Source organism: Camelus ferus, chromosome 2, assembly GCF_009834535.1.
Source record: "Camelus ferus isolate YT-003-E chromosome 2, BCGSAC_Cfer_1.0, whole genome shotgun sequence".
NCBI classification, from domain to species: Eukaryota; Metazoa; Chordata; class Mammalia; order Artiodactyla; family Camelidae; genus Camelus; species Camelus ferus.
The window spans coordinates 26041028-26062357 of NC_045697.1; the positions used below are offsets into that span (position 1 = coordinate 26041028).

General features: G+C 36.0%; 1 protein-coding gene across 2 annotated transcripts in view; it reads right to left on the minus strand.

Moving 5' to 3' along the window:
* ARAP2 (ArfGAP with RhoGAP domain, ankyrin repeat and PH domain 2) overlaps nt 1-21330 on the minus strand; it is a 162249-nt gene that overhangs the window by 129569 nt on the left and 11350 nt on the right. For both annotated transcript variants that reach the window (XM_032495553.1, XM_032495548.1), the window contains exons 2-6: nt 17894-18933; nt 6595-6653; nt 5425-5501; nt 4600-4691; nt 2793-3146 (exon numbers count right to left, since the gene is read on the minus strand). In XM_032495553.1, coding sequence (XP_032351444.1) covers nt 2793-3146; nt 4600-4691; nt 5425-5501; nt 6595-6653; nt 17894-18789 — 1478 coding nt within the window. In that variant the 5' untranslated portion in view covers nt 18790-18933. The remainder of the gene's footprint in view (nt 1-2792; nt 3147-4599; nt 4692-5424; nt 5502-6594; nt 6654-17893; nt 18934-21330) is intronic.

Consider the following 21330-nt stretch of genomic DNA (forward strand, 5'->3'; position numbering starts at 1 on the left):
TTTTTAAAAAAACAACCTGTTTTACAAAAATTTAAAGAAAGTACTATGTCTAATGCTAGGGTTATTTTTAACAAATTCATTCAAGAACAAACACTAAGAGCATCTACCACATGCCAGGCGACCTTTCAGCTGTTTAGGATGCTGTAGTAAACAAGAGCCAATAGACATGACTGTTCCATGGAGCAGATATAAAGTCAGTCAGTCACCCAATTTGTGAGCTATGAGAAAAACAATTAAGGGAGTGTTGCAGGGATGGGGGAGAGGGGCAGTGATAATACTGAATTTGGAGTTCAGAGCCTCAATGCAAAAGAGACTTTAGAGTAAGAACCTGAGGGAGGTAAGGTACAAGTCATGTTGCTCTCCGGGTAAGAGTATTCAAGGCAGAAAGAACAAGTGTAGAGGTCCCCAAAGAGGGACCCTGCTTCTTATGATGTCTAGATTTGATAGAAGAATAAAGTAGCTTTACTGTTTTGTATTCAATCAGTTATAATTTTCAATCTGGGGCCCAAGGGACATGGAGGAAGCTGGTGTAAGATTTTAGCCAACCCTTTAATCTGTTTTATGCTACTACAGCCCATCAGCCAAACCTGGCCTCTTAAATGTATTGATAAATAAAGTTTTATTGAAACACAGCCTTATTCATCAGTGCACATATTCTCTGTGGCTGTTTTCATGCTACAACTGCTGAGTTGCTGATCTCCTACAGACACCATAAGGCTGTACAGATCAAAGGATTTCATGTCTGACCCTTTGCAGAAAAAGTTTGCTAATACCTTCTCTGTGGAATTTAGAACGCGATCAAAAGCAGTGCTACCTGCACCAAAGAGATGTACAACCGTGAATTATACAAAGCTCAGCAATCTCTGCATAAGGAATGGGTAGGCATCAAGTTGTCTAATTACTAAGCATCTTAAACATTCTCACCATGGCCTACGGAGTCTCATTAGGGAAAGGAAAGATGCAGGTGCTACTTGTGCTTTAATAAATACGTGCTTCTGAGGCAGGTGCACATACTTCTTTCAAGTTGTAGTTAATAGAATCATAGAGAAGAGCCTTTAAACTTTTTGGTGATATAACAAGCTCCTTTGTTTACCTTCCCATCTGCATCCTGGTATCTTGGAAAGAGACTGTGAAGCCAGAAAATTCAATTATTTTCCCTCAAATGGAAAACTATAAATCTAGAAAACTTACAGCCTCTAACCTGAGGCAGGCTTAAAATAGAAAGGATGGAAAGTCAGAGTTGTGATAAAGAGAGAGGGAAAATGTTCTAACTGTCCCAGAGGAGGCCAGTAATGGAGAAGCTTTCTCAGTGAGCCTGAAGCATAAACATACTAACCCTGTCGAGAGCGAGGTACCACCAGAAATCACATAGGAAACCGCAGCTGCTGGGGGCTCTGTACCCAGAGTCTGTTCTGCCTTCCAGTGGTACTTTGCAAGAGCACTGGGACCTCCCTAAACATTTAAATCCTACAGGAACAAAAGGTTTGAGACTATTCCAGCTCACTGTTTCATTCCAACAGTGTATATATTCAGGGCTGACACATCCCTTTGCAATCTGACTATGCATTTACCAATAACACTGATGACTGATGAAAACTAGACACAGCTGACTATTTTGTCGTCCTAATGAAACCAGAAAGCAGAAAGCAGAGAGACAAAATACGTGATACTAAGAACTCTGGTTCAGTTTGCCAAAGGGACGCAATTCTATAAAGTATTAACCATACAATTACTAACCACAAAAGTGTTGGGCTTTTTTTTTTTCTTGATTTCTTACGAAATATAATTCCTGCTCCCACTAGTCAACTGGTGCTTCTTCTGGTAATTTTTTTGCTAATAAAAATTATTTTAGGTGAAAACAAGGCTTCTAAAAATGATGCACCTTTTCTGGGGAAGAGTAGAGAAAACCAGCACCTTACGGGGACTCACCACACCAACTACTTGAACATGAGAGATTTAATCCCCAAATAATTTAATAATTCATGAGAAACATTTCCAGTAAATATTTCAAAGGGACATTCAAAATTCAGGATGCCAGAAAACAATTCTAATTAAATATAATGCCTCCCCAAAGACTTCTCAGTACTATAAAATGCTTAAGGACAGAAGTTTCTTTGTACACATCTGAAGTGATAAATCTGTTTTAAAAGTATAATATTCAAGGGACTCTGACCTTTTGTGCAACATTCAAAAATCAAAACAATATATCAATAACAGTGAAGGCTAAAATCTAACAATGACGTACTTTCCCCCAACTACAATAAGCCTTGTATTCCCAAACAGAACACTGTTATAAGAGGAGCAAAAGCCAAACAGTGTGGACTGAGTAATACTAACTCCATCTGTGTTGTTTTTCTTTGCTACAAATTGAGACACAGGATAGAGCATTTTGGTGTAAAGTTAGAAACTAACATTAAGGATCTAGATGTGAAATTGTAACTCTTGGTTTTAATTTGCTCTTTAGAACCTTAACCCAGCATTCCATGCAGCCACTGTGCATGTCCCTCACTGTCCCAACAATGGCATTTGCAAAAGTGTATTGAAAATCCCTAAAAACTCTATCTGTATGTGTAGGAGGTGGGGAGGAGCAGCAGCAACCTAGCAGGCTTAGAAATGGATACATCTGAATTTTTAAAAATATGCCACTTAACAGAGTACATGCTTAGCATGCATAAGGTCCTGTGTTTAATCCCCAGTACCTCCTCTAAAAATAAAAAAATAAAATAAAAACTCAATTACCTCCCCCTGAAAAAAAATTGCCACTTAAGAAAAAAAAAAGAATAAATACATACCCTTGGGGACAGAGTTTGTCGAGCCATCCTGATTTAACCTTCCTTGCAGATGAGCCGTAAAAACAGGCATAGGGAGATATCACATTTGAGGAAATGATTGATGAGTCAGTATTTCCACTTGTTGAGCTTAGAGGATAACTGTGCCTATTAACAGGGTCCAAATTCGATGCTTTTTGAGTCCTAGATTTAGATGGCTTTGAGTTTTTTCTTCTTAAACTCTGAAAGCATTCTTCTACTGTTGAATATTCTGATTCTGAAGCAGAGTCTACAGGAAGTTTGCTTTTGTCCTCTCGAGGTATCCAAATATCTTCCACCTTGTCTTCACTTATATTCTCCGTCCTGTTATCATATATGCTAAACAGAAAAGAATGGTGTTGGTATTTCCCAGCGCTGTATGTGACTTAAGCTGTCGGTTACTTTTGTTGTTTATTAAACAATCGATCACAGAAATTTAAGGCCAGGAAAAATCTTAACGAGTTCAATTAACCCATCTGATAATTTTCAAAACTCTTCTTGACCAGAAAAATAGAAGTCTCTCATTATCCTAAGACATATTTGACTACTACTAGAACTAGTGTGTTTTTTTCTTATGTATCATTTAATCTGATCTGTTTATTCTAGTGGTTGGTACAGTGGTAGGATGGAGATGGCCATATTTTTGCATGACAATTTAAACATCTTCACCCGTACCACTAAGTGGCCAGCCACTTAATAGGCAACATCATGAACACTACCTGGTCTATTTGGAGACCTTATTTCCACATGTTTGCCCCATCTCTGGCTCCCCACTGACTCCAAGGACCCTATGCTCCAGCATAACATGACGAAAAAAAGAGTACGTCTGACATGTGAGAGCTTTAGTATTATTTTGCAACAATGATGACGAAAAACTGCCCCACATTGCTAATTATAAAACAAGAAAGGGCCAGGGTACATTCAGAAGGTAAAAGCTGTGTAATATGTAACATTTACTGGAACATGGCATCGCTAAGTCTACGTATATAGATTTAAGGGATGACAAAATAGATTCGTTCAGCCATGTATTAATGTATAATAAAAATCATTACAAAGAAGTTTTTGCTAATCCATGAAACAGATATGCCTATGCCTAGGCATCAGATTACATCCTTCTGGACACAGTGTTCTAAAAACCATGCTTCCTTAAAGAAGGATTTACCCTTGTCTCCTCCACATTTTGCATTGTAATAGCTTCATATCAAATGCTTACTGAAGATATTCTATTATTTAGTCTCAACTTAAAGAAACCCTCAACAGCATTAGCCATGGAAAAATGAGGGACAAAATAGAAGATGAATGTCAGGTAATGATGCAGTATGCCAAGTCTTAATACAGCTGAGGAAAAATAAAATTTAAGTTGCTGCCTTATGAATTCTGTTTAATTTCATGTGTGATACAAATAACTAATTTTCAAGCTGCTCGTCAATGCTGAAGTTCTAATAAGAAGAATGTGTTACATTTGTAAAAAAATCTGACATTTTGTGCATTGTCCCTTTCTTCATATTAACATAACCTTCCATTTTTAAGGTGCAATCGTGGTCATCACATGTTTGCCACTTTGGGGAGGAGAGTGTGGTTTCAACTAGGAAAAGACAAAAATAATCTGCTATAGAACATATGATCAGTTTACAGACTCTAAATTCAATTATTAAAATGAGTGCTGTGATAGAAAGAAGGGATTTGGAACTTACCAATGTAAACTATTTTCTTAGAAATATAATGTGACCAAGAATTCAACATTGCATGTTTTATTCAAAAGAATCAATTACCATCAATCATGTCCTCGTACCTTGATTTGACAAAAAAGGAGTTTCTTTCAGTAGTTGTTTCCCTTTTGAGTGTTTCTTCATGAGTCCAAAATTCATTCCTTATAGATTTCTTCTATAAAAAAAATATACTTTTTTTAGGGTAGTAATATTCTACAAAGATCTACAATATCTGAGCTTAGTTTTATTAAATACATGTCTAATTGTTTAGGTCAATTGTCAATAAAAACAACTGGGGAGACTGTATTAAATATAGCCTTTTGGTGTCCTTTTTCAATATTTTATTGAAATCACTAATAATATCATTTCAGCTAAGAAGCACAGAGATGATACTAAGAATAAAATTTACTTTTACTTTCCCACTTACTTTTTGTCTTTCAACTTCTCTCTCATCATGATCAAGAAAAAAAATATATCAAAATAGCACAAGTATTGGAGAGGAAAAACTCAGTAATAAGTTGAATAATTTACAGTTTCCAAAGATTGCAAAGAGTTACAAGTCTGTCTATATTTGGGTATAAGGCAAAGTAAAATCTAGGGGTTTTTGTTAATTTGCTTTTGCTTTTTATGGGGGTTTGTCTTTAAAAAAAAAAAGTAACATATCTTGTGGAAAATTTTGCAAACCCACCAACCTATACGTCTGAAATCCAAACTGAAATGTGTTTTGATGATATATTTTTAAAGATATAAATTTACTATGATTTTATTGAACACAATTTCACTGACTGGAAATTTCTTTCTTCAATATAACACATTCTTCAAACAGCTTAAAGGAAAATGAAGAGGCATATATAGGCAGAAAAGCAAAGAACTGAATATGGAAAAAAATTAAAATGTATGGGACTAACCTTGGAATTTTCTAGTCTCTGGAAGAGAAAGGTCTCTCCATAAGGTAAAATGAAAGATGAATTCTCCTCATTTGAATCTTTTTGGGGGAATTATAGGATGAGAATGGAAAGATGTGAATAATGTGAAATTTTGTTCAAAGAAAAAAAGCATGTGTTTAATTATTTTATAGCAATATGACAACTTAAAGCTTTATTCTCTGAGTGTCCAAATATGCTAATTCTTACCCCCAAACTAACTCTTACCATGGTTTTCTCACTCTCTACACCTCTCACCTCCCAACCAAGACATATTACTCACTGTTTCTCAAAGTCACATTTTTGATGTGTCAAAAATGTCCTCACTAACCTCTAAGAGCCATGTTAACATAACTAAGCACATTGCGCACACAGAGTGGAAACTGTCATATCACATTTATAATGTTCGTCCCTAAATAAGAGGATAGTATTAACAGCAGAAAATTAATCTTAATTCTACTATAATTTCCAACAAATGACCATTTAAAGCTCACTAGAATAATAATCAGATGTTAATAGCACTCAAAATGCCAGAATCCACTTAATACAATCCCTCTATTTCCATAAATACTAAAGCACCTGTAAACAAATCACTTCAAGAGAATTACCACCATCCCTGAGCTACACCAATCTACAAGAAAGAACTCTCAACACTTGCATTTTCTGCTGTGGTAAATTTTTTAAAGGTTCAGTAGCCAAGTGTTGTCATCTTATCATTGGGAAGAACATTCCTGAACTTGTACAAGCAGAATTTTCAGAAAGAACAAACAGCCTCTGTCAATAATCAACTGATCAGAGCCATGTAAGCCCTTTGCTGTTACCATGGCAAGATTACTTTCCATAAATCTACGTCCTGTAGCTCAGACTGTCAGAAACCACGTAATTTAGTTAAAATGCCTTCGACTGTAGCTAATGATAAATGAAGGCTGTAGAAAAAAATCTTTTTCCATAGGCATGCACAAATTTCCAGGAGTCTCTGTGTACATTTCTGTCTTTCATTTACTCACCTTTGAAAGTCTGTAGTACTATAAACCCTAGCAGACTGTTATTCCCACTCCTCCTCGGGGGGGCTGCCCTCTTGACTGTGATTTTAACACATGTAAGGCTATCAAAAAAGTACTAACTAATTTACAGACTTTAAATGCTGAGACTCACTTTGCTGTGTCACAGATCTTCCAGTTGAGGTAGCAACATTTCTTCTCTCACGGAAATAGCTTAAAGTAAAGGGAAAAATAGGTAAGTTAAAGTACATACATAAAAACAGATGTTACCAGCTTGAATAAAGAATTAGAGACACATATATTCTTTTGGGTAAAAAAAACCAATATTCAAAAATAAGTTTAATTTTAATTAAATATAATGGCCAAATTCCATAATGTGTTTTTCTAAATAGTCTTAAAGGAAGTGGTTTTACTGGATCCCACTAGTGTTTGTTCCTCACTTGTAATTTATAATTTATAATTCACAAAAGTAAATGATCATATTTGCCCAAGAATTTGTATAGTTTTTTTTTTTTTTTTTTTTTTTTGGTCATTAGGTTTGTAATATTGAGTCAAAAATTTGTCTGGCTCCATGAGCATAATTTGAAAATAAAACAAGACTTCTTCTCAAAGATCCTACAGCCTTGGGAGGGAGACACTACAGGTAATTAATTAGAATACAACATAACAGCAGTGACAGAGAAAAACACTGTGGAAACAGAGGGTAATGAATCTACTACTACATGAACGAGTTCTATTTTTCTATCTAAATGTAAGGATCAGAACAGTGTCCTTAACCTTTCTTAAAAAATATATATATATATGTGTGTATGTATATGTATATATATACACACATATATACATACACCTAAGTAACTATAAGAAAGAATATTTTAAAAAGAATAGAAACCAATGAACTAGAATATGGACAAAATTCAAAAATCACTGTAACTAAAAGATGGTTCTTTGAAAAGATTGATAAAACTGATAAACCTCATGGAAGGGAAATAAAAGTGAGAGACAGAAGAGACAAATTGCCAATATCAGGACAAAGACACAATGTCAAAACAATTTCTATGAACGTTAAAGGGGCTAAATTATAGATGATTAAGAGAAACCCTGGGGGGACAGAAATAGCTCAGTGGTAGAGTGCATGCTTAGTGTGCAAGAGGTCCTAGGTTCAATCCCCAGTATCTCCACTAAAAATTAAAATAAAATTTATTTTTAAAAATAAAGAAAAGAAAAACTTTATGTCACATGTTAATTCAATAACAGATAAAATGGAAAAATTCCTTTAGGTACAAATTATCAAATATGACACAAGAATAAACAGAAAATCTTAATATCCCTGTATCTATTAGAAAAATTCAATTTAGTAATTAATCACCTACCCATCCACAGAAAGCTCCAGGCCCAAATATTTCACTGGTGAATCCTACCAAACATTTAAGAAAGAAATCATACCAATTCTACACAAATTTTTTCAGAAAATAGGGAAGGAGGGACCACTTCCTAATTCATTCTGTAAGGCCAGTATTGATATCCAACCAGTCAAAAATAAAACAATAGATAAATGTTAGACAAATATTCCTAATGAACTTGAGGTGCAAAAATCATTAACAAAATATTAGCAAGTCAAATCCAACAATATCTAAAAAGGATAATATATTATGACTAGGTGAGATTTACCCCAGGAAAGCAAAGTTGATTTAACACAGAAAAATCAATGTAATTCACCAAATTAAGAAAATAAAAGAGAAAAATCACATTCTCATGAAAATAGATTCAGAAAAACCAACTGACAAAATTCAACATCCATTCATGACAAAACCTCTCAGCAAACTAGGAACAGAAAAATACTTCCTCAACCTAATAAAGGGCATTTATGAAAAACTAACATCATAATTAACAATTAAAGACAATCACGTTGCCTAAGACTGGAAGTAAGGCAAGTAAGTGGGATTCACAAATTTTATTCACCTTATTTCAGAGGTTGCAGTCAGTGCAATAAGACAAGTGAAAGAAATAAAAAGCATGCAGATTGGAAAGGAAGGTCTCTTATAAGAAGTCTGTATCTAATCAATACAAAATCCTAAAAAAAAGTCTACCAAAAAGCTTCTCAAACTATTAAGTCAATCTAGCAAGGTCCCAGGATAGGGAGAAATATATTTAAAAATTAAGTCTTTCTAAATACTAGCAATGAACAACTGGAAAAATAGTTTGAAAGCACAACTTTTACAATAGCATACAGAAACAGGAAATATTAGGGTGTAAACTTATAAAAATATGGACAAGATCTACACACTGAAAACTATAAAACATTGTTGAGAAAAAAATGTAAAGATCTAAATAGATAGATATTCCATGTTCACAGATTAGAAGACTCAATACTGTTGAAATGTCAATTCTCCACATATTGATACATAGAGTCAACATAATCCTAAACAAAATTCCAGTGGGCTTCTTTGGAGAAATTAATAAGGTGAGTCTAAAATTTACATGCAAATACAAACAACCTGGAATGGTCAGAATATTTAAAAGGACAAAATTGGAAGCTTTATACTTTATGAATAACTACAACAATCAGATCAGTGTGGTATTGGTGAAAGTATAGACACGTAAATCAATGGAATCAAACAAAAAGTCTACATAAATGCCCACACATCTATGTTCCACTGATTTCTGAAAAAACATGTCAAGGCAAGTCAGTGGGGGAAGGATAGCCTCTTCAGCAAGTGTTGCTGGAACAACTGGACAGCTCAATGAAAAAGAGACATGAGGATCAACCTACCTCATACCACACACAAAAATTAACTTAAAACGGAGTTTAGGCCTAAATGTTCATGCTAAAACTCTAAAACTTCTGGAAAACAATAGAAGAAAATCTTTGCAACCTTTCAGTATGCAAAGATTTCTTAAATAAGATACAAAAACCAAAACCAAAACCAAAACCAGAAAAAGGAAAAAGAAAAAGTTGGACTTTATGGTGTTACATTTCTGACAAATGACCTGTTTCCAGAATTAAAAACAACAAAACAAACAAACAAACAAACAAAAACCCTTACAATCTAGTAACAGGAATAACTCAATTTAAAAATGGACAAAAGTTTAAACAGACACTTTACAAGAGGATACACGAATGGGATACTAACCACGTAGTCATTAGAATGGCTAAATTTAAGGTTATAAATACCAAGTGTTAGAGAGTATGCTGAGTAACTAGAATGTTTAAATATTGCCAGCAGGAAGGTAAAAGGATACATCCACTTTGGAATACTGCTTGACATTTTCTGGTAAAGTTAACTTAAGCTTCCAGCTATCCAACTCAAGAAACTCAGAAGAATTGAAAACATATGTAGGCCCATGGAAAAATTTTTTGTAGTTTTCTTCATAGCACTTTATCCTCAATAATCAAAAACTTAAAACAAACAAAATGTACATCAACAGGTGAATGACAAACAGAAGGTGGTATAGGGACCCAAAGGATTACTATCAAGCTTGGAGGAAGGGAAATAATAAACTACTAAAAAGAAACAAACTAATACGAAACACGGTAATATGAATAAATCTTAAAATCATCATGCTGAGCAAAAAAAGCCAGGCACACAGAAGTACATCCTACACGATTCTATAAGGGGTCTGAAAGAGGGATGGACTCTAAAAAGACACTGAGAAATTCTTAAGGGTGATAGAGCTGCTGTTTCTTGACTGTGGTGATAATTTTATAGGTTTACATATCTTTTAAAAGTCATCAAATTATATGTTTTGAATTGGTACCATTTATTATGCAAATATTATACTTCAAAATACTTAAAAATGAATTTAGCACAGTTACTGTTTATAAGGTCAATACATAAAATATAAACTATATCCCCAAATATCAGTTAACAAAATGAAATATTAAAAGTGATACCACATACAAGAGTAGCAAAAAATATCAAAACCCAGGATTAAATCTAACAAAGATTTGTAAGAACTAGAAATTATTACCAAGAAAATTAAAGAAAATCTAATTAAACGGAGGAACATATGAAAGACTAAATACTGCAAAGATGTCAATACCACTTGTATGAACCTGTAGAATCAATGCAATCCCAATCAACAGAGTTACAGGGGTGAGTGTGTAGGTGGAATTTAACAAGCTGATTTTAAAATTCGTATACAAAAGCGAAAGATGAACAATAACTAAGACACTTTTGAAGAACAAAGTGAGAAGACTTGCTCCACCAGGTATGAGGATTTATTTTTAAAGCTATGGTAACAAAGACACTACATTACTGATAAAAGGACAAATAAGAGATCAGTGAAGTAGAATGAAGCATACATAAAGGAACTCAATTTCTATTTAACTTAAGACAAAGATGTCAGTCTTGAGCAATGAGCAAAGCATGTTCTTAATAAGATCACTTAGATACCCAACTGGTATTAAAAAACTTCACTCCTATCTCAAACTATACATAGAAATCAATTCAAGGTGGATTATAAATCCCAATCTGACAGGCCAGATAATAAAGCTAGAAGGTAAAACAGACTATCTTTATATGTCTTAAGACACAAAAAGTTCTAACTCTAGAGGAAAATAATGGTAATTTTGACTAAATTAAAGTTAAGAACTTTTATTCATTAAAAGTCACCATCAAGGAATAAAAAGCACTAATGCAGAAAGAGAAAAGATCTATTTATTCCACAAAGGGCTTATACCCATGGTGCATCAGTAACTCTTAAAAATCACTATAAAAAACAGAAAATGCAATTCAAAACAACAACCTACCTACTCCCCCCTAAAAAAAAAAATGGGTAAATGACTTTAAAAGGCACCACATAAAAGAAAACAAGATAGAAACATGGTCAATGACCAATAAATGCATCAAAATATGCTCAATTTTGCTAGTTATCAGAAAATACAAATTAAAATCACAATGAACTATCCACCCACTGGTATGGCTAAAATTTTTTTAAATAACCAAATGCTGCTGTGTGTGAAACAGAAGGAACGCACATGCACTGCTGGTGTTGACACAACTGAGCAGGATGGTAAGAACCATTCTGCACTACCTATGAATGTGGAAGACAAGAATCTCCTATGACAGCAATTGTACTCCTAGGAGTATATTCAACAGACATGGACAAAGCTATGCTGCAAGCAAAACCACGCAAATGTATGTCCACATGCAAGACATTAAAGACGTTGTCGGAGAAGCACACTAAAGAACACTCTTCAATAACCAAAACCACAAACGGACATGCAGCCACATGAAGGCACCTCAGAAACATCATGCTGAATAAAAGATGTCAGACATGGAACATCACTTGCTGTATGATTCCATTTATATGAAATTCTAGAACAGAGAAAACTAATTTACAGTAGGATCACTGGTTGCCCAATGCAGGTGACAGGACAATTTACTGCAAATGTGCAAAGGTGATTTTGGAGGGGGAATAGAAATGTTCTGTAACTTGATTGTGGTAGTGGTCACATGGGTGCATATATTTGGCAAAACTCAAATCTTAATACTTAACTTTAGTCTATTTTATTATATGTAAACTAGTCATAAATAAAGCTGATTTACATATGTATTTACACATATATCATTTATATGTAAAAATACCAGATGATGTTGAGAATATGAAATATAACAATAGGAGAATGGATATGGTGGTATATCCATACAATGAAATATTATACAGCAGTGAAAACAAACAGACACCAACATAGATGAGTCTCAAAGTTTAGCAAAATGAGCTTAAGTAAAAGAATATTTACTATATGATTGCACTTTTAAGTCCACAAGAGAGTACATTGTTTGGGACATACTTAAGAGGTAAAACATTTTTTAAAGGCAAGAATGTAATAATCATTATTTAAAGTCGGGATAGAAGTCATCTTTGGCAGGGGAGGGAGTACAAGTTTACCAAGGGGTTGCAAAATAACTCACCCTTTACTTGTTCATTATTTTCAGATTCTGGGCATTGTTATATAGCTATAATTGTTTCCTCAAGTCTGCATGTCACTGACACAAGTACATAGTAATAATTTCAACCCCAAGTAGAGCAGCACTCAAATTTTCTACCTTTTCAGTAACTTGTGCTAATAATAAATATTGCGAATTCTTATTCAGCATTTACTATATGTCAGACAAAATTTTATAAATCTACACACAGTCATAATATAAATGCGTGTGCGTGTGTATAGTCACAAACACCCTAAGAAGTAAAATCTATTATTATCTGCATTTTTTAAGAAGAAAATTGGCACACAAAGCAGTTAGTTCATGTTCCCACAGGCACACAGCTTGTCAGTAACTAGCCTGAGACTCAAACCCAGGCAGTCTAGCTCCATAGCCCCTGTTCTAAACCACAACACTTAATACAATATTCAACCTTACTGAAGGAAAAGATTAAAACAGGCAAATTTTAAAAATAAAGATTTTGAACTCTTAAGTACACCCATTAGCAGTATTTTAAAGCATATTTTGTTGGTTTTTACTCTTAGTCTTACAAATGTAAAGAAAAAAGTTTGCAATGATTTTTACTGATTGTGGCATTCAATATTCACCTGCAAGCAATTACCAAATGTATCAGCCAAGTTCATTTGATCTACTGTCGATGAAAGATTAGCTCCATACAAGAAACAAGTTGTTTGGAAAACTGGTGATTAGCAATTTATATTCTCATTTATCTATGAATAAATTATCACCAGCTATTTTCTATTCTAATACCTATTATGCCCAAAGCATAAGTTTATATATCTACATCTCATATTTCATCCTCCTAAGCGCCCTTGGAAGTAGCACCAGGTGTCCTAATCCTATCAGTAAGGAAAAGGAGGCTGTGGCAGCCCACGTCCCACAGCTAATAGGAGGCAAAGCCAGCATTCATGGTCAGTTCTGTCCTGAGTGCAAAAGCCCAAGTTCTTTCCTCTCTGCCTTTTTCTGCCCTTTTATTTTCCCACCAATTATCCTAAAGGTTGCAGATTGCTTTTAATTTTCAACTATAAAGCATGGTTGACGTGCAAAAATTAAAATCTCTTAAAGAAAAGCAGTAGTTATCATCTTCTTTTGTTATTATGCTTTGGTGATCTTGGTCAAGTTACCCAACTGTCCTGAGTCTAGTTTCCTCATTTATTGAAGGGGAATAAAAATAGGGCCTGCAGCCTGGGAACATTATGAGGATTAACGAGATGATGCTTTTAGAGAGAATAAGGTGTGCCCTACACCATGTCAAGAGTCAGCTACAACCAGCCAACTGTTTTTGTTTTTTATTAGAGAAAAGAATGATTGGTTCTCCTCGTAAAGTGAGTAGACACAATGGTCTCCAAGTCCTTAAAAGTATCAACACTCTTCATTCATAATGAAAAAGAAAATACATACATGAATGGATGTGAACAAATCTCAAAAATATTAAATGAAACACCAAGTTGCAAAAAATAACTCTGATTACAGTGAATCTTCAACATACCTACAAGATGTTATTTTTTCACATTTTTTTTAACTATTAAAATTGCTAAGAAAAGCAGTGGCATAAAGGTTAATTAACGTTAACGATTTCTCTTTAGGATCTATGCACACCCATTACTCAGGCAAGGCAGCCATGCCCAAAAAATCATTAATAACACTCCATAAATGGACCACATCATTACACAGAATGCTTGTTTAAAAATGCAGTTCTTAAAATTCATAACAGACTAACTACAGGTCATTACAGAATTGAATTCAAAAGAAAAACACCACAGTCATTAGGCAGCAGTAGAAAACTGCCTTGAGGTTACATAACGTCTAACTAGAACACACAAATACAAAGTCAGAAAACATGAGAGGGCATTAACTACAGCACGGACCAAGAATGTGAGATTTACAATGCACAGATAATTAAACCTCAATCTTCAATGTTTCAAAAAATGTCCTTGGGATAAGAATAAATAATTACAGATGGATTACAACACAAAAGTCTACCTCATTATCATGAAACAATTTTTCATCAACTAGCAGGAGTTGCCGTTAAAAATAAATTTTTTTCAAAGTGGAGCTTCTTTAATTATGAAAAATGAGTACAAATGTAATTCCTTTTTACTTGTGAAAAGTATCAAGCAGATAGATACTTTTATCCTCTAACAATACATCAAATGATTATTAATTTTGATTCAGCATTTAGATGTTCAAGTCAAAATTTTGCAAATATTGAAATGATGAACCCATTTTTTCATAGAACTTATAGAAAGCCATTTTAAAGGGAAAAAAATCTGAACTTTAGAATGCTAAGCATTTTTCCGCTGTAACATGAAATGCAGTTTTTCTTAAACATGAAAACGATGGGATGAATTTCTGTATTTTTCTTATTCAATGTAGCAAACAACCGGTTATGATTTTCTGTAATTTTCTGCTTACATATATTTCAACATTAAAGTCTAAAATAGCATTAGTCCTTTTTTAATGTCTATATCATGTCTATGTACATCTAGAGAAAAATATCTAAGATTCTTACTTTAAATAAAAAGTTCACAAAAGGCCTGAGACATCAGGTTTCAATTTCAAACTGGGGAACAGCCCTCAGTCAATACAGCACATGGGTTTTATAATAAGTTATAAGAGGTGGACTCCAATCAAGTGCTGCCTTGCCGACCACCCTCCTCTCCTTTACCTCTGCTTCCTTATTTTTCCTTCTCCTGAAACATTCAAAGGCATGACACCTAAAAGACAGGGCTTTGTGACTTGTGCCAAGGATAAAACAGTTACATGAAAGATGCATGAAAATCATGAAACTGGGGAGGAGAATAAGTACCTCTTCAGTAGCTGAGTGAGACCTGTTCCTTCCTGCCTCGAGCACTAAGGATGCTCTTGGAAGGATGACAAGACCCATCTATGACTCCCAGGGAAGGGCAGCTGTGGGGGAGCTGGCTTTCTGCTTGGAGACCTCTACGGGAGACCTCCAGCTGAGGAGGTAAGGAAGGAGCAGGCTCATCAAGCCTAGTTCGGACCCAGCCCTCAAGAGACAGGAGTTAAAAAGAGATCCTGAAGTCCAAGGTCCAGTGTAGCCCCACCCAGCCCAGCCTCCCCAAGAAAAGGAGTAGGCAGGAATTCAGGGATGAAGCCCAAGGCAAGGACAAAGATAACCCACTAAACTGGAGAGTCAGCTGCATCAGATAAACTGCCAGGGGGTGGGGGGTGGGGTACAGGTCCAGGGAGACAGAAACAAAGCTCCTCACATCAGAAATATGCATCTAGCATCTTGTTCCTTTCAACAGCTATATGAAGTGTTTAACAAGAAATTACGTTAATATGTATGTTCATGTATAATTGAAAAATTGTGCTCTACACTGGAATTTGACACAACATTGTAAATTGACTATAACTCAATAAAAAATGTTTAAAAAAAAGAAAGAAATTATGTTAAAAGCACCGGCCTCAAAGAAAGCTTTATTCGATACAAGGAGAAATGCACTAAAGTATCATTTAGATATTTGACTAGAGGGACTCTCAGATTATATAATCCCCAGTTTTATTCTTAAAGTTACATTATAACTGTAAAATCTGGCAATTACTATTTGCAATTCAGGCAAGGATCATAAAGAAAAACAGACAGTGAAGTCTGAAAATAATTATTTATGCTCTCATTTTATAATTCGAGCACCATAAATACATAGTTACCATTTACTGCCATAATCAAAGAAGAAAAGAGAGGTGACACTGGGTTCCCTGGCAGTGCTATGATACTGGTGAGTGCTACGTAATTTACTACTAATTTTCACATTATTTCAATTCTAATTTTCAAGGACTCAGAGTCACAACGTGAATAACAAGCCTTCCACATGACACAAAGCTTACTCTTACAACTAAATGAACACCAAAAGACGCTCAAAAATTTACCAAAAAAAAAAAAAGCACATCTTGTTTAAAACATGAGCCAAGGATTTCTGATCTGAAGTTATCTTTATGGCTCCCAAAAGGACTCTGCTCTGGCAAAGACACAGTTTTAATGTGTGTACTCACGGCAGACCCTTCTCATGTACTCTAATTGTTTAAAATTGGTAAAATATGCTAAAGCTACAGTGTTGTACAAAAACTGGTCATCTTCTACATTCCTAAGAAATATTCCAGATCTTATATATGTAATTTACATTTTAAAGAATATTTACTAAATGAGTGGTTAAGAACGTGGCTTTTGGAGTCAGATATACTGAAATGAAACCCCAGTTTACAACACATGTGACCCTAGAAAAATTAACCTAAAGCTCAGTTACCTCATAAGAAAATGGATGAAAAATACCTACTTCGGAGGACCAGTGTGAGAATTAGATAACCCATGAAAAATTATAAATCAAGGCAGCTTCTGGGTGTTTTAATAAGTAACACCACCACTACTGAGTTCCCAATAAATACTCAATATTTATGATGCCAAGATTAAGACAAATTAATTAGGGTTTCTGTCCTCAAAGAGTTTATGCTCTAATGGGAGGTACTTAACATGGTCTTGTAAATTGCCACATTTTGCCTTGCAAATACTAAACTTCCACATTGTCTCTTGTAAATACAACCAAGATCTTGTACTGCCATTACCAACAGGGTTCATGGGCAAGAGAGCCAGCAGCAGGATACAAGGGTGAGGGGGAAACTTGCAGAAATGCCAGTCTAGAGCCCGGGCAGGAATCTGTACTTGAATTTAGTGCCACAGCAGTAACGGTCAAACTTAAACCACTTCATGACTTCCAGCAGACAGACAAGTGTCAGCTTTCAGTGGGGAAAAAAAAATCCCCACAACCCTGGAGAAAACCACATGTTAGGTGTAACCTTGAGAAATGGCTGAAAGCTCTCTGTGCTGTAAGGCAGCTCCTCTCAGACTCCACAGTTACCTTTGGGTACCAGTGACGCTACCCGCTGGTAGGGCCCCTCTTTAGAGTCCCAGTCTCCCGTGGATCTGGCTTCACACTGTTCAGCGGTAGCTTTTCACACGTCCTCTACACTACACTCCAAGTCCCTTGACACCTCTCTACCGCCTTGGTGCCGAGCACAGTGGCCAGTACCGAGCAGGTGCTCACTAGCTGTGTGCTGAATTATTAATTCATGCCAGGCATTGTGTCTGGCAGTAGATGTAATCACTAGGAATGTGGCTCCTGCCAAAAGACAAAAAACCTAGTGGGGATTCAGAGTCCACAATTCAAATATAAGAAGTGCACTCATGGAAGTACAGAATACCAGGCATGGAGGAAGGTCTGGGGAAGGAATATCCAGGTAGAATGAGGGAAAAGGAACTCCCTCAGTTAAACAGGAGAGTCCCAGGCAGTTATAAGTTGGAAACAGATGCCGGGAAGTGGTGTACAGAGAGACGGCATGACAAAAAAAAGCTTTAGAAGAAAGACAAGGTTGGTTGAATAGGCACATGAATATGTCAAATTTAGAAGAGAACAGTGAAAATAAAATTGTTAAAAATAACTAAATTCCCCCAATTAAATATATATGGCCCACGGTAAAAATCCTTACCTCCCTGAAATTCCTTTTGTTGATCCTGGAATCTCTGGTACAGGCCGATGTCTTAGCATAAACGATCGAGATGGTCTTGAAACCAGCTTGCTACGACTTCTCATAGGTGTCAGGGCTGGTGAGGATGGAACATACAACTCATTGACAACCATTTCTCCTTGAAACTGAAAGAATGGGGATGGTGGTGGTCTGTCTAATACACCATTCGTCCCATTTCCAGCATTTGCGTCTGATACTGAGCAGCCAGGGGCAGAAATGAGTTCAGGGTCCGCATTAGGAAGCCTGCTCACATTCTCTGAGCTCAAATCAACTTTTTCTGTTTGTTCTTCTTCAGTTGTACAGTCTAGAGTCCCTTTTGCAATCAAAGATTCTATTTTAGTAATTTTGCTACCAAATAAAGAATCTGAATTCAGGTGTGGTTCTTCTTCTGGAATGGGGAAGTTGTGTTTAGGAAGAGTCAGCTTATCCTCTGATTTAAGAGGCTGGCTATTTCCCACACTAGCCTCATCTGGATCAAGAGTGTTTGTAACAGTCTCCAACTGCACTGGGCTAGGTGTCTGAACACTAGGGGAATCTGAAAGCTCTATGCAGGTGTTCTGATCAGAAGATGGAGCAGGGTGGTCCTTTGGAGTCTCATCATTCTTCTTTGTTTTATGGACATTTGCATATACTGGGATATCTTGCATTTTTGACAAGACTATCTGTAACTGTTTAAGTATCCGCCTCCGGTGTCCCGTGGGTGATATGCCAACTTTGAGCAGCACGCTGTCATTTATCGCCGCACAGTCCTTCACGTTGTTGAAGCCAAATTCGCGGAAGCGCAAGAGGTATTGCTCCAAATTGATGCTCATGAGGAAATCTTTGATATCGACATTTACTTCACTGACTGAGGACATAATGGTGGCTTCATTACTAAGCAGAGTTAAAAGAGGCAGTGCAATGAAACACACACAGGAGGATGCACGTCTGTACTGGCTTTTCCTCTATCGCTTATCTCAAAATGTTCTTTTCTCCTCAGTGAATGCTTTATGTGCTTGAGCCTGGAAAAAAAAGAAAAGCAATGTCTTAGGACTTTTGGTTATTAAAACTGGTTTTATATGATAAATGTTCTCTGAAGAAACACAATAGAAATGAGGATGATTCCTTGCGCTCACTGAGCGTTTGGAATCTTTGTGCGTTACTTTGCTCAGTCAGTGCCTGGCTAGCAGGGGAAGGAGCGGGACAGAAAGGCTGTGATTTTCAAAAAGGTGAAAAATAATTCTCAAATGTAAAATGAGCAAGTGTCAAAAAAATGTATTCATGATTAATGAAGGAACCAGTAATGTGGTAAGGCTACTTTCAAGAGCATCTGTGCAACAGGCTTATACAGTCCATTATAAAAGGTTTTGTGTGTGTGTGTGTGTGTGTGTCAGAATAAGACAGATAGGTTAGATTTAAAACAACAACAACAAAAAAAACTGGTTAGGGTCCTACAGGGCAATAAAACCATAACCTTTGGGGATATCTTTCTACTGGACAAAAATTTATAAGCTAACAGGGCACTTCCCCATTCTGGGCTCTAACCAAATGGTAAACAGAAAGCGGAGCGCAAGACTTAGAGTTAAATACCCCATTGGTGAGCCTTAAACCACAGCCCCGACAAGGCACTGAAAGAACACACTGTACATTCTTTCTGACTTGCAAATTTTAGATAATTCTTCTTAACAGTACCTAGAACTAGATATGAATAACTCACCTCTTTACACCACTTTCTTCAGAGACTCTCTCAAAAAGCAGTTAGAACATATTTCTTAGGTCAATAACTTTCATTTCAAAAATGCAGCAGCATTACATGCGCAGTATCATTACATAAGAAAAGACTAGTTAACTAACTATACATTAGGTAACAGGAAGTAAGTGAATATGAAAGTAAAAGGAAAAAGTTTAAAGGTCACATTGTCTTTACACACAGCAGATTCACATAGGTTTATTTTTCTCACAAACAACATCATTCAAGTATTTTAAAAGTTGATGTACCACGGTGCTGTTTACATGGCTGTGTTCAGTCTGTGAAAATGAACAACGTGTGCAAAAATCTGTATGTTATGCGTCAAGAAAAAGAAAAAAGTAGAGAACGTGCATAAGGACCATGCACTGAAGTAATAAAATGAGACATACCCAAACAAGGTATATTTATCTGAACAAGCACTGATGCAACATTTCTGGAAATCACATCTCAGAGTAGATCTTGGAAAGATACAACTCAGGGTCTCCCTGTGTTACACGCCACCCGCCCTGAAGCTCTTGCCTGCACTATTCAAAAACATCTGCCAACACTGACAAGCAAGTGTGTGAAAAAGGGGAAAAGATCGTATTCAAGGCAGCACTGCAGAAGCAAAGTACGAGCAAGAGATGAAAGACAGGAAATGCTTTTGTCAGTAAGGTATCCCTCCGTCATTCAAAATCACAAAATGTCAGGGGAAAAAAAAGGAGAAAGTTAAACCTCAACACCACATACAACTAATTCTCAGATATACTATTCTTGTTCTACATAATTATTTTGTAAAAAAAAAAAAAAGAAAGAAAGAAAGAACGAAAGAAAGAAAGAAAAAACCCTCATTATCTAATTTTTTTGCACATCACAAAATGAAAATGATTATTGCCAGATTGGCTGGAACTCTGATTTTGGACTTCTCAGCCTCCAGAATCATGAGAAAATCTTGAACTAATGCTTTTCTCCTTCCTCCCTGCCTTTGCCACAGCTCAGACCCTCATTACATCTCCTGCCTGAATTACTGCAGCCACCTCTGAACAAATCCATTAGCCCAGTCTCCATGTACTACCGGACAACTGAAAATCCAAATTTGGCCTGTCACTCCACATCCTGAACAAGACAGTCCAAGCTCCTCATGGTGAACCCCCGCAGTCTGGTCCCAGTTCACCAATAAAAACTAGAGCAGCTACTATTAATGTAAATGGCAATAATGCACCAGATTCCACGCCTCATACGTATTTCCTGCAGCACAGTGTTCCCATGTACTGACTTCAGGCTCAGGTTTAACCTGTGCCACAACATTGACTTTAGCTCCTTTTGTTAATTAGCATTTATTTCCCCAGACAACAAACTGTTAAATATTTTGCATATGCTGTATCTGCTGGCAAATCTACACATTTTGCAAAATCCTATTCACTATTTAAAATTATGAATAGGCAGGTATGACTTCTCTGAAGGCTTCCTATCAAACCCTTGAAGCAGAATGGATCACTGCTTTCTCCAAATACATCTAAAGCTAGGATTCTAGAAATCTGCAAAGGGCATGGGACATGTTGACAAGATAGGAGATCGGCCAGTAGGGACGGTAGAAGAGGTTGAGAGGCCCATTCTGTTCATTTTTTTTGGTGTGTGTGTGCCTGTGTGAGCCTTTGTGTTTTAACACAGAAGCCCTTTCCTTCCGTTA